The following is a 13576-nucleotide window of genomic DNA, read 5'->3' on the forward strand; positions in this document are numbered from 1 at the left end:
TGATATTGTTTCGATATTTGACACCACAATCCTTGGTTTTTCTAAAAATATTGACAATACAAATACTTATATTATCACATAATTTTGACATTACTAACTTGTACGGTATTATATTATCATAGTAAATATGTGTACTAATGTGATATGTGGTATAGTATCAATAATTAAAATATTATTATTATTATTATTATTATCCATCATAACTATGATTATGACGTATGACACAGAAGTATAAAATATTTTTTTTTTGAAATAAGTATATTGATATTTTTTCTAAAATAGAAATAGTTGTAGAATAATAAAAGATAATATTACTTTTCATATTTTCACTGTATCAGAAATTATTTTCGAATAAAGGTACAATTGTAAGTGTTGATAAAATAGAAACCTACAGAATCTAATAGGTACAATTTTTCAAAATTATATTATATTTATTATTTTTTGACAATATTGAAAATGATTGTTTGAATAATATATTTAGTAATACAATTAATATAAAATAAAAATGATTTAAATGATATTATGCCTATTACTTGAATATAGTTTTTTTTGTGTTATGGTTTTTATACTTAATAATAGACATAGGTACAAATTTAAAATGTAATAATAACAAAAAATTAAAAACAAATCAATATATCTTACATAAATACTAAAATACTTAATGAAATACTATTAATATGCTGAAAAGTGAAAAGCAAGTAGTGGAGCAAAACACTATTAACAAATATTTATTTGAATAATTAATAATTATAATAATAATAAAATTTTATAAATAATAATATTTTAATAAGATGTCATTATAATTATATGTCTTAACGATCTTATAAGTTTAAATTTATAATATTATATGTTAACTGCAGTAATTTTCAAACGTATTTCATATCGGACGTAGCCTACCTATAATGTTTATTCTTTACATTCCTCTTATATACTGTTCAACATAATATGACTGTACCTATTCTATTGACTGTTTGAGTAACAATATTTGATTAAATGTAGACGTATTTAGTTACGAGCTTTACATTTTTTTTTTTTATTAATATTTTTTTTTTTTTTTTACACTAAAACGAATTATTTAGACGATATATGGCGGCGTCATAGCCATCGTCTGTACACAATATCGCTTGTAAATCATATATAATCATTTACACATAATATACGATATCAGTATTGAATCACGAATCCGCGTTGAACTCTTTCTCGTGCGACGACTTCAGCATCCGGTATATTACCGTAACGTTGGGTGTGGCGGCGGCGATAGATATGGACAAATTGCGGGTTATTTGACGCATGCCGCACGTGTCCGACACGCGCGCAGTATCGGTTACGCGTCCGCCGACGTCCCTATAATTTTTTAATATGATATATTAATACAATATAACATAGCATAACACAATATATCACACTAGTGCACTCCAATACGAACGTCCCTATACATAATTTGGGGATCCTAAACGCTTATGACTTTTTCAAGTTATCGGTTTCGTGTCTGACAAGGGTTTCGGCTTTTTTCCGTGTTCCATTTGTAGGTTTCTGTACAAACATAAGTTTAGAACACCATACAATATTATTCCCGTTATTGTGTCGTCCGTCCGTCACTTAGCTATCAGTGCATGATTACACATATTGATATATTTAGTGTTGAATATTTGCAGACTACTTTTGTTTCATACTATTTACTACTATTGAAATAATTTTAGAACGGTTCTAAATTAGAAATAAATTCATACTGACCAATATTTAAAAATAAACACGGACATTTAAAGGCCACAGAATTCTTTTAAAATTGTTATTTATTACGTTGTATTATTTCAAATACATTTAAGAACCTGAAAATGAGTGCGCTTGTCGAGTGTTTTTTTCTAGTAAGTTTAATAAATTTTAATTTTTACTGTAAAAATTACAGTGTTTTATTTTTATTTTACTAATAAAAGTCGATTTCCACACAAGTGACAATTTATGGGAATTTTAACGTAATACAACCATTTAAATGGCTGTCAGTTTCTAAAAATGAGTGACTACCGAGTATAAAATATTTTTTCTTGATAATATTAATGTATTATATTATAATATTATTGTGCAAAAAATATTATTATTAAACTGTACCTACTTATATTGTATACGTGTACCTATTATGTAACTATATAGAGTAGGCATAGCATAATAAACGTGTCATGTAGCGTTTGTTATTGTTGCAACTTGCAATTAATCTAAACAATGACATATAGATACTCTGTTTTTTTTTATCAGTTAAAAGTATTAGATTTAAAATTATTTTAAAAAAAAGGACGCTCTTAGCACTAAAGTATACTGTACTTTCATGAAATTGATATGTGTAGAAATTTAGTATATACTAAAACATATATTTAACATTTGTTTTGTTTGTATGTGATATTGAACTGAAACTCATTTTTTTCAAGAAGTGCTCAACATAATTGAAAATTATACACTAATAAAAAAAAATAGAAAAAAAAATACTAGGTTTATTAACCATATAACTTTTAGAATAAAATAATAAAATAAAATATTTATAAACTATTCTTAGACTATCAATTCAGATAGATAAGAGATAACTAATATCTTAGAATTCAATTAGGTTTTACAACTTTTGTCCAATGTTTTAAACAAGATTTTCTGTTAAGTGTGACTTTGAACGGAAGTCGTTTCCAAAATCCTAAAGAGTCATGAAAATGACTTGTCATATTTACTACGTAAAAAATAGTTATTTTTTTATGCGACAAACTTCATGTCTGAACACAGCTTGAACGAACCCTGGGGACCAATCGTTTATTTGAAAGCAGAGACCAATGTATTCATCCCCTTTCAGACTCCCAGTAACTATTGTAGTTATTATTAGTGTGCTTGTACGGTAAAGTAGCAGTAGAGTAATTCAAAGTCAATTATTTTGTTTATGTTTCACATATTATTTGTATTATTATTATGCATTTATAAAGATTATAAAAATTAAAATTGTTCTCTATTATTATTTATTTTCATACAATTTATAATGTATGTGTATATAAATTAATAAAACATACAATGTATTTACGTACTTGTCAGTTGTCGTACCTATATGTGTATAATAATATATGAATGGAATTCAAAATATAAGTCGGTCAATCCATAATGTGCTTCCGTATTAAAATTTGAAATATTTATAAAAAAACATTTTCGAATGGAGCAATAGTAAATATAAAATCATAATTAAATTTACTATCACTTGCTTGCTTTCTTGAGGTGTCTTATATTATAATTTTCTCAAAAAATAATGGAAGATTTAAAAATAACCTTTTTAAATTATAACCTGTTTTTTAATCTATATAGTGTAGTAACTTGTTGATTGTGTTTCAAATCAAAACTTCAATGCTTACCAAAATGTTATAAAATCAATTTTATTTCTAGTATTTAAAATATTTGAATATAATTATGTAACTAACGAAATATTAGCTTAGAAGGAAATAATACAATTAAGTTCTATAGTTAAAATCTTAATTATTTATCGTATCGTGTTCTAAAATGATGTTAATATTTACGTTAGAAAATATAAAATATGTTTTTTGATAAGATAAAGGTTTTTAAAATGTTAACCCATTACCTGTGAATATGGACGACACAATATATTAACATTTATTATTCAAAATCAAAACAAAATAATTTAAAAAATTTTTGTAATCATAATAATAATAATATCAACATATACCTGCATATAATATTATGTTGTAAGTAAAAGTTGAGAAATTTATATTATTCATGTATGAGATGTTTTTGATCAGTATTAATGAACATAGTTGAAATGTGGTCGAAAATTAATAATTTCTAATATCTAAAATAGATCAATGACCCTTATTATTTGACGAAAAATCACTAGGCGTATTTTTATCAAATAATAAACATAATAATATTTGTTACAAATACGCGGTCGATAGCATTTGTGCAATCAGTTTTTTAACGAACTTTTTTTTTAGAACGTGGAATTATGGACAACAATGTACAAATGTTTTCGGTATAAAATCCAAACACCGCGCAAACTTTCTACATACAATCGTCTCCTTCATCTGCCGTCCGTCTTCTTCAGGGCTATTTTAAAATGAACGCTTTAACAATAGCCGTGGCCGTGTTATCCACAGCAGTGACTCTCTCGATCGCCGAGGTAAGTGACATGCTCTTTAGCCCATATTATTATAATCGTTTTAAAAATAAACGTACACCATCATCGTGTCGTATGCGAACCAAAGTACGGTCTATTGCTTTCTAGTTTTACTATCAACTCACGGGTCTTGATTTTTATTAATTTGACTTGTCTCAAAGACATTATATACATATAAGATCGAAAGAGTAGTAAACCAAACGTTCTTATACTTATTATTTTAGTATGACAGCATAACTAGACATTATTTTTATTTTACGGGCCACCTAGCATAAGTACCTAGTGTAGTGTTTTTAGAGTGTAGTGAGTGGTCGCCACTTCGAAAAAAGTTGGTAAACACTGGTCTATAGAACAACGCGTGTTTATATTTTTGTTTGTTTATTGTTTTCCTCACATCCAGGCCACGCCCAACTCGTACGTTTCGTACAAAAATCCGTCGGCATGTCGTTCCGCCGAACCGTTAGGTGCAACACTCGATCGTTCGGACTCCGACGGCGAAGGCTGCACCTGCAGTGGATCGTGGCAGCCGCAATGCTGCTGTCCGCGTCCGCGTCCTTACGGCCTCCCGCTCTGCAGACAGACCTGCACATGCCGTCAACCGTCTTGCAGCGGCCCCCCAGCAACCGAACCTGCCTCCTACCAGACCGTCCCGTACTCGCCTTGGCCGACCGCGTCCACGTCCTGCCCAGACCTCCCCTCCTCGGCTCCGAGCCCCGACCCGTGCCCCTGCCCTGCGGCTGCACCAGTTCCGGTGCCCGAGCAGTGCACGTGTTCGCCGTCTTCCGGTGGTGGCCAACAGCTTTGTCCCTACTGTGTACGTATGCAACTGCAGTCCTGTCCGTGCGGTGGGCAACCGTCGTCGTCGATTAGCGGCCTGTCCGACTTTGCCGAGTTCGCGTCGCCCCCGACCGCGTGCATCGCTCCACCAACCGTGTGCATCTCGCCCCCAAAACGACCGGTGCTGCCGAAATTGATACCCATTGTTCTGAAACCGCTTTCGTTCAACATCCATCGGCCTCAGGTTCCATGCCGTCCCGGATTGGGATATGGTGGTTCATCACAGTCGCTGCTAACGCCGTACGGTTGCGGTTCCGCGCCGTCACCGTACGAGTTTTATAAAAAATAATTTTATAAAAAAAATAATAACAGTATGCTGTATGACGACATAACGTCATCATGTTTTATAATAATATTATATTATATATTTTTCTCTATGTAATAAAACTCGAACATAGGTTTTTTGCGAGCTACAAACTCATATTATATTATATTTTTGTGATTTCTTAAAATGTTTACTTAACGGAATTTTTTTTATAGTCAATGCACGCTAGTTTTTCTTTGTTTTTGTCAATGCTATTTTTCGTTGCTTATAACCGTAGAATATATAAAGATAATCAATTATAATTAATATTTAACAGTAAAATATTTTATGAACCATATTATTACGAGAAGAACGTTTTATTTCATTTGAACCTTATTCGCAAACTATATTATGGTATATACGAGGTATGACTACGGTAGTATAAAATACACACATGGTAATAAAAATATTTTCAAACAGAGATTCATTCGAACAAAGATCTCAAGATTCAAGATCTTTTTTTTTAAGAATAAAATATCAATGTTTTTTTTTTTTATTCATCAAATACTTAGTAAATATTTTTAATCGCGCTTAATTTTATTATGACGTTTAATAAACAATAACAGTAAAGTGATACCCTTGAAAGTTGGAATAGTATCATACAATTATTATATTAGTCTGATTATGACGTGTTCTTGTAATTCATTTATCCGCCGTTTATACAATGTAAACGAACAACAGTTAGATAAAAATTAATTTCTATATCGTATGCGATAAGTCATAACTAAGAACGTAGGTTTATCAAACCATAAATAACAAATTTCCGTCAAATTTTAGTATATAAACTTTAAACAAATATTTGCATCACTAGTTCGAATTAAACCTTATTTATACTATAAATGATTTATAAATCTCAATTAAATAAAAATGTTATATTATGCTATAACAAGTTAAAATAATTGATTATGTTTATTTAATTTTACTAAACATTACAAATTTACAACTTAAAAAAACATCTAGGTAGTTAAAAGTTTAAATTATAATGATTTAGCAGTCATAACCCGATTTTTCCAACTTTTTCATTTAGATTTTGTTTTTTTTTTTTGTCAATATAAATAAATATTCATTGCATTTTCACTGTTTTTAATGTAAGTACCTTATATCAATGTATAGGTATATTCATATTCCAAATCTTTATTAAATTATTATACGTATTTATTTACAAGTCTACTATAATAATGAATACCTAATTATTTACTTTGATCTATATTACCAGTTGGCAATTACCACATCCATATAAGTTATTTATTTGTTTAATTATTTTACGGCAATGATATCCATTCTAAAAAGATCAGTAAAAGAGTATAATAGTAGTATATAAAGTATATAGTTATTAAATATTAAAGCACAGCGTTATAACTATCTTTAGAAAACGATTAATAATCATAAAAATATTTCTGTACTCGGATAACTCCAAACTATCATCAAGTAATTTTTAAACCAAGTAAAAAGCTACGAGTATTAGCTTTGAATATTTTTACTGTTAAAATGATGTTTTTTAATTTCTGTTTTTTATTAATAATTTATTCCAAAGCCTTTGCCCATTGTTTAAATGGTATGTTTTACAGGAAAAATAGACAATCAAATAATTGATTTAAATTTGTTAACATTTACAATGAGGCTAATAAAACAAACCAATTGCAATTACATCAAAACAATATTACTATGTTAATTGTTACACATTTAGTATTTGCTCAATAAACTGAACTGTTCATTTGTATTCCGTACTTCTATATGAACATTAAACACACTCACCATGAATATTATAATATGGATAACTGGACTTCTATTAGCATTTGAATGTGACTCCGGACGACTAACTTGTGTTCCACACTCGTAATTATTATAAATTTCATTATGCATTCAACAACATGAAACAATTATCAGTATGATAATTTAAATCATTTTTACGATACGTTTTCATAATATTATATTCATAAATCAAAAGCCAGCTTAAATTATATACCTATATACGTACATATAGTTTTTTTAAATAACATTATTAAAACAATATGCAACTGAAAAAACTAATATTATAATGTATTTAAAGCTACTGAAAATGCTCTATTAATAACTTACACAATGCTTAGTGGTTTTAAATTCAGTAAAGTCTAATGGGTAGGTTATATAATATATAATTATATAATATATTATGTTAGTATACTTAGCATAACATATACGATATTCGTATTATGTGATATATTATTATAAAACTAAAAACACAGTATATACTTATAAACCGTTGTACTGTTGAATTTTTATTGAAATGTGGTATTTTATGACCAGCAAATATTCTTAAACGAGTTGAACCACAAACACTCTATGGGCCCAATTTCGTATGCATTTCTGAAATTCCCAACAAATATAATATTTATTGGTTTTATGTAACTAACTCCTCAAACTGCAGTACCCAAAATTTAATTCAAACTCTAGAATTAAATATTATCTTATACATAGTGAATCCCGAGAGGATAAGAAAAAACCTTACTAATGGCTATTCAACGAAACCGTTTTACAGAATCCATTAATCGCAATCACGTATATAGAAGGGCGTTAAATTCAAAATTGTCGATTTCCTTTTGATACCACCGAGTTTTAGACATATTAAAAACAATCCGTTATGATATAATACATAAGGGCGCGCGCAGTTTTTCCAATTATACTACTCTTGTTGTTGTTCTAATTATCTCTATAGTTAATTTCCGACTATATCACCATTATTGTTAATCACGTATCTCATATGTGTCCGTCTGAATTGTTACGACTATTACGAGCGTATTTTTTCTTTTTGTAGCCCGCGCAATGCTCATCTCGGTGCTGCGAACAAAATATAAATAATGCGATTTTCAAAGAGAGAATATCATATTGACGGAGACGTCGTTACAACATATAACAGCGCGTTGGATAGTAAAAAAGAGATGTTATTTTTTGGAGAACGCGATTAAAGAACACATTCGAATTAAAAACGGAGCAATATCGTCGCGCATTACAAAATATACATATCACATACATATACATAAGACTGCTTCAATATAACGTGTACATGTACACACCACTATATAATATAATATTGTGTAAAACAAAACAAAACAACAACAGTAATAATAATAATAACAGCTACTATTATATTACACTCCTCCGTCGCACGGCCCCTCTGAGTCTCCTCCTCCCCTATAACATCGTCTGCCGCCGCCACAGCCAGCCAGCCAGTATAATAATAATAATAATAATAATATGTATAATATAAAGTCGGCTGCTTCTCGTCATCCCCTTCCTCGTCCGACCGCGATTTAAACGGATGACGATAACAATAACGATTTCGTCTCTCTCACTCTTCGCGAGCTCACACACACACACACACACACACACCCACACCCACACACCCACACAGAGAACGGTGTTCGTGTATGAGTGATATTATATACATATATATATATCGAAATACGCGTCCGAGCGATTTCGCAGCGGTTGTATATAATATAATATAGAAAGCTCGTCGACCCGACGCGAACAGAAGGAACGGCGACAATATGATGGCCAGGCGCCCGTCTGCCGACCGCTATCGTTGTTCCGCTCGCTCGTGTGTACACACTCACACCTACACACCCATTTTACACCCTTATAATCCTTGCGCGCGCGCCGGTGTGTTGTAAACCGATTACCGCCGCCGCCGCAGCGCTCGCGACAGACGCGACGACGACGATGACGACAGAGAGACGCTACACCGACTGCAGTTAATATAATAATAATATATGATATATATTATATATGTGTGTGTGTGTGTGTGTGTATGTAAACGCAATATAATTATTACCGCAACTTTTATCCGTAGTCGTATGCATATCATAATATAATCATAATAATAATATGTATTATTAGATATATATACGGTTAATATTGCGCGAAGTGGCGACGGAGGCGATGACTGCTCCGCGTCTGCTGTCCCTTCGCATCGCGTACATCCGGTCCGAATATCACGTATACGCGCGCGCGACGGCGGTGGTGGTGTTAACACGACGGAAGGATAATATTATTATTATTTTATGTATACGAATAACGAACGCGTCCGGGCGGCGGGGAAGAGCAGATTTTCGTATTCATTTTATGGTCGGCCGAACGGACTTTAAGCCCGCTCGCGTATAATATAATAATATAAATGTACTGTAGATATCGTATGCCTTTGTATCCGAGGACGTCCGAGGGATGGCAAAAAAAAAATAAAAATAACCCATCAATTTTTTTTTCGTTTTCCTCATACTTTAGCCGACTAAAAGTGCCTACGTCTTTAGGTAGGTATTCAAAAATTGCGGAAAAATTTCGTGATACAAAACTGTTAATTAATATAATTTACCTACTACGTATTACTTATTTAGTCATGTTGAAATAATGAGCCTTCGAAGTACTCATTCTGTATAATATTTTAAGTAACTAAAATGTACAGAGAATTCTACAACAAACTTCAAACTTTCTAAATCTAAGTTTTCGTATGCAATTTTTGGATTTATATACTTCCAAGTTATTTTATCTGTTAAAACAATTCAAATGCAAATATGTAGTAAACGTCACGAGACAAACATGTATCATATTAGTGTAACTCTGGTTAAAAGTTATTCGAAACTATAATTAACTACATTAAATCAAACTATATCAAACTATAGCCGCAATTGTAATTTTTAGAAGAAATGAAACATCCTAGTTTAGAAAGTAAGCTACTAAAAAAGGTAACTTTTTTCTAACTTATTTATTTGTAAATTTAGACGAATGTACTCAGTTATAAGTACAAGGCATACGTTTAAAATTTACCATGATATTTTGTTATCACACTGACAACTGATAATTTATTTTAAAATTTAAATATTATATACAAAGTAATAAATAGTTATATAATTGGAAAATATATGCATTTAAGTATAATGTATGCAATTTTGTAAACGCCTATAACCAAAATAATTCACTAAAAAAAAAAAATAAATAAAAAATGTATAACAATGTGTACTTCACTAATAATAATTAAAAACATCTATTGAGACACACGAAAACAGATCAACATTTAAATAATTTACAAGCTGCATTAATCTATTTATTGGGGCATTTTAACCATATTTGAATACTGGAATGGCACATAAAAAGTATTCAGTTGTCTAGCTTTACAATTTAGAATGTAAAAGTTCAAAAAAGGAAGAAATTTTCGGCAATAAGTATCAATAGTGATTATTTTAAAAATAGAGCTCCAATTTAATCCTCTCCTTCTTTTATCAAGTTATTTTTAATTCTAAACAAAATGTTATCGGCTTATATGATGAGTGATGTTTAATACTAAATCTGAATTGGATAATTCGTAGGAAACGGTTTTTAATTGAATCGATAGCTTTTATAACACCAATAAATTGTGGGGACGAAATTAACTGTTTTAAATTATAAGACAACCATAAATGATATTTTGATGAAAATAAACGTTTTTTAAGACAATGTAAATTAATAATATCAAATAATTTTACATATTTTTGATTTTTTTAAATATTTTAATGTGTAACCCTGGTCAGTTGAAGCCATATGAGATCTAATGACGCTATAATCACACCTACAAGAGTAATTTACAATCTCATTATAATGTAAATTATTTACAGACAAAAAAGAAAAGTAATTTGTAATGCAGAGTAATATTTATAGTCCAAAAGAACAAGTAAAAAAGATTCAAAATTAAAATTTACATTAAAAGTATTTGAGAAAACTAGATCAAGTAATGATCCAAAAGGATTATGTACCTACCTATTCAATTTTATACCTAATTTATATTGCGTTAAATAATATGGAGTAGATAGAATATTTAATTTATTAGAATGATTATTTAATAACCTTCGAATAATTTTGTCATTATTAATTACCTATTTGAAGTTAGTTAAATTATTATCATTCGATTATCGATAGCAGTAACATGGATATTATATAAATTTAAATCAGAGCTTGTTGGAAAATACACATAACCGACAATTAATCACATCGAGCTAAAAAAAATTTTTACGAGTAGTTGTTCAACCATATCTCGTTGTATAATTTTAAACGATGACTTGTAAAATATTGTACTTTGACTTCAATTAAGATCTCACCACCACAAATTTCTGGACCATAAACTTCATATATCTATGACATCGGAAACATTATACTGAGAATAAAGTTCAAGTTCAAAGTCATTATAATAGAATTAGATTGCCAGATACAGATATTCAATTATATCATAATTAAGAATTACAACATTATGTATAAATTTATTTAATATAATATAGTACTTAGATATCGAATATTTTGATATTATACAGAAAAGTGGTTTAGAGTTGTGAATTTGATTGATAATTTTTTTTTTTTTTTGGAGGGGTAGTTAGTAGAATTCGTTGTTGATAAATTATTTTCACTGCCGTCTTTTTACGGCTTAAGTTGAGATATTACTTTAGAAATAATATTTTCGTTGCTGAGTAGTCTGATTACATGCAATACAAATAATATTAACCAAATAATTTCCGTTTAACTTTTAATACTTCAAGAACACCGAAAGACGTGGGTAAAGTAGCAAGTAGAGAACGTGGTTTGTGGTTATTATATTAGACTGGATTAATTTATAGACCAAGGATGTTAAATAAATCATTAACAGTTGAAGCGTTGTTTAATTGACTAGGACACTAGGTAAAGAAGAAAATTCTGATGTATTAAACAACATAATATTACGAGCTCTTGATTGATGGTCAATAAGCTCAGAACAGACAGTACTCAATGTTATCTCACGGAGAAGCAGTTTCAGTAGTCATTAGTTTGGCCTCTAACAGCTCAATCTTCACTCTTACCGATTTATCTTCGAAAATAACTTCAGTTAATTTATTAGCAAAGAAAAAAGATCAAGTTTTGATTCAATAGTACGATACTTTTTATTTTGTTCTTAATTGATTCCATATATGCTTTGAAAAATGATATAATTTTGCTTTGAGACGATTTAAATACATTTACTTTATCTGAAATTGTGTTGAGTTTCTCAATAGCTCAATGGTTAGTAGTTGGAGTCGACATTACGAAATTAATGTATGTTGTTATTTAAAAAGAAAAAAAAAACTTGAGAAATTTTAATGATAAAAACAATAAATAAAATATCTTCGAAAATGTTAATAGATTTTAAAATAATCAGAGTTGTTTAATAAAACAATCATCCTGTAACATATAATATATACTCACAAGCACACTATACGTAATAGTCCACGTTTTACAATAATATAGTGAATCACAGCTATAACGAGCCACGTAATATTATATAGAACATAAATAATGCAATTAATAGCTTTATTATCTTTATTATATGACGACTTATATATTTATATTTTAATGTACATTTTCATATGTTACCTTTTGTCCTTTGTAGGTACATACAATGGGACAAAACAGAATATTATTATCATTATTATTAAGCACATTATACCATTATACGTTTTAATTACAAATGAACACAATACAAGCTATGTACATACTATGACAGCGTAGCACTGAAGCAGAAATTTTGTAAAAAAAATATGTACGTTAAACAAAAGGTTAGATTTTATAATACGAAAGTATAATATATGTATAAATGTGTCATGTATAAGATTATTAATACTATAAATAATAATACGTTATGTTTTCTTAGTTTTTACAGAGTATAATAATAAATCATAGCGGCTATAATAGTTTACGACTTAATTTTTAATTTATTCTTAATTTTACTCGTTGTTATTAAATTCGACGCTTTATTATTAATAAGGTCTGAAATGTTATTATTTTTTTTTCATTTAAAAGTGAAATGCGCTATTATTTAACGAAAATTATTATGAATGATTATTCAACATAAAAATGCCAAAAAATTCAATGTTTAGCTTTCAACAATATATATAAAATATGTACTAAATACATATTTGATATTCACTGTGCCTTTTAGAATGATTTATGAATAAAATGCTGTAAGTAAATCATTGTTGACAGACAATTATTTCACATTCACCATTTGTAAGAATCTAAATTCTAAATTAAATCGACAAAAATTTACATTGTAATAAAATGAATAAAACAGATATTTTTTGTTTTATTAATTTTGTATACTATGTTAATATTATATAATATATGATATATACAGTATAGGTATATCGTATTTATAATTTATATAATTTACATAAATAAAACAACATTAATTACGTACATTTTTAATTGCTTAATATTATAATTTTCGTAATAGCGTTGAATCGAATCGTTTATATGAGTATCGTTGAAATCATTAA

At 29.1% G+C, this 13576-nt stretch overlaps 1 protein-coding gene across 1 annotated transcript in view; it reads left to right on the forward strand.

Moving 5' to 3' along the window:
- The window catches only part of LOC114126305 (uncharacterized), a 28208-nt gene extending 22185 nt beyond the window's left edge, over positions 1 to 6023 (forward strand). Inside the window, exons 2-3 of the mRNA XM_050200075.1 lie at positions 3966 to 4150; positions 4548 to 6023. Of these exons, the coding sequence (XP_050056032.1) occupies positions 4088 to 4150; positions 4548 to 5273 (789 nt within the window). The 5' untranslated portion in view covers positions 3966 to 4087 and the 3' untranslated portion in view covers positions 5274 to 6023. The remainder of the gene's footprint in view (positions 1 to 3965; positions 4151 to 4547) is intronic.
- Positions 6024 to 13576: the final 7553 nt, after the last annotated feature.

Source organism: Aphis gossypii, chromosome 2, assembly GCF_020184175.1.
Source record: "Aphis gossypii isolate Hap1 chromosome 2, ASM2018417v2, whole genome shotgun sequence".
Classification (NCBI taxonomy): Eukaryota; Metazoa; Arthropoda; class Insecta; order Hemiptera; family Aphididae; genus Aphis; species Aphis gossypii.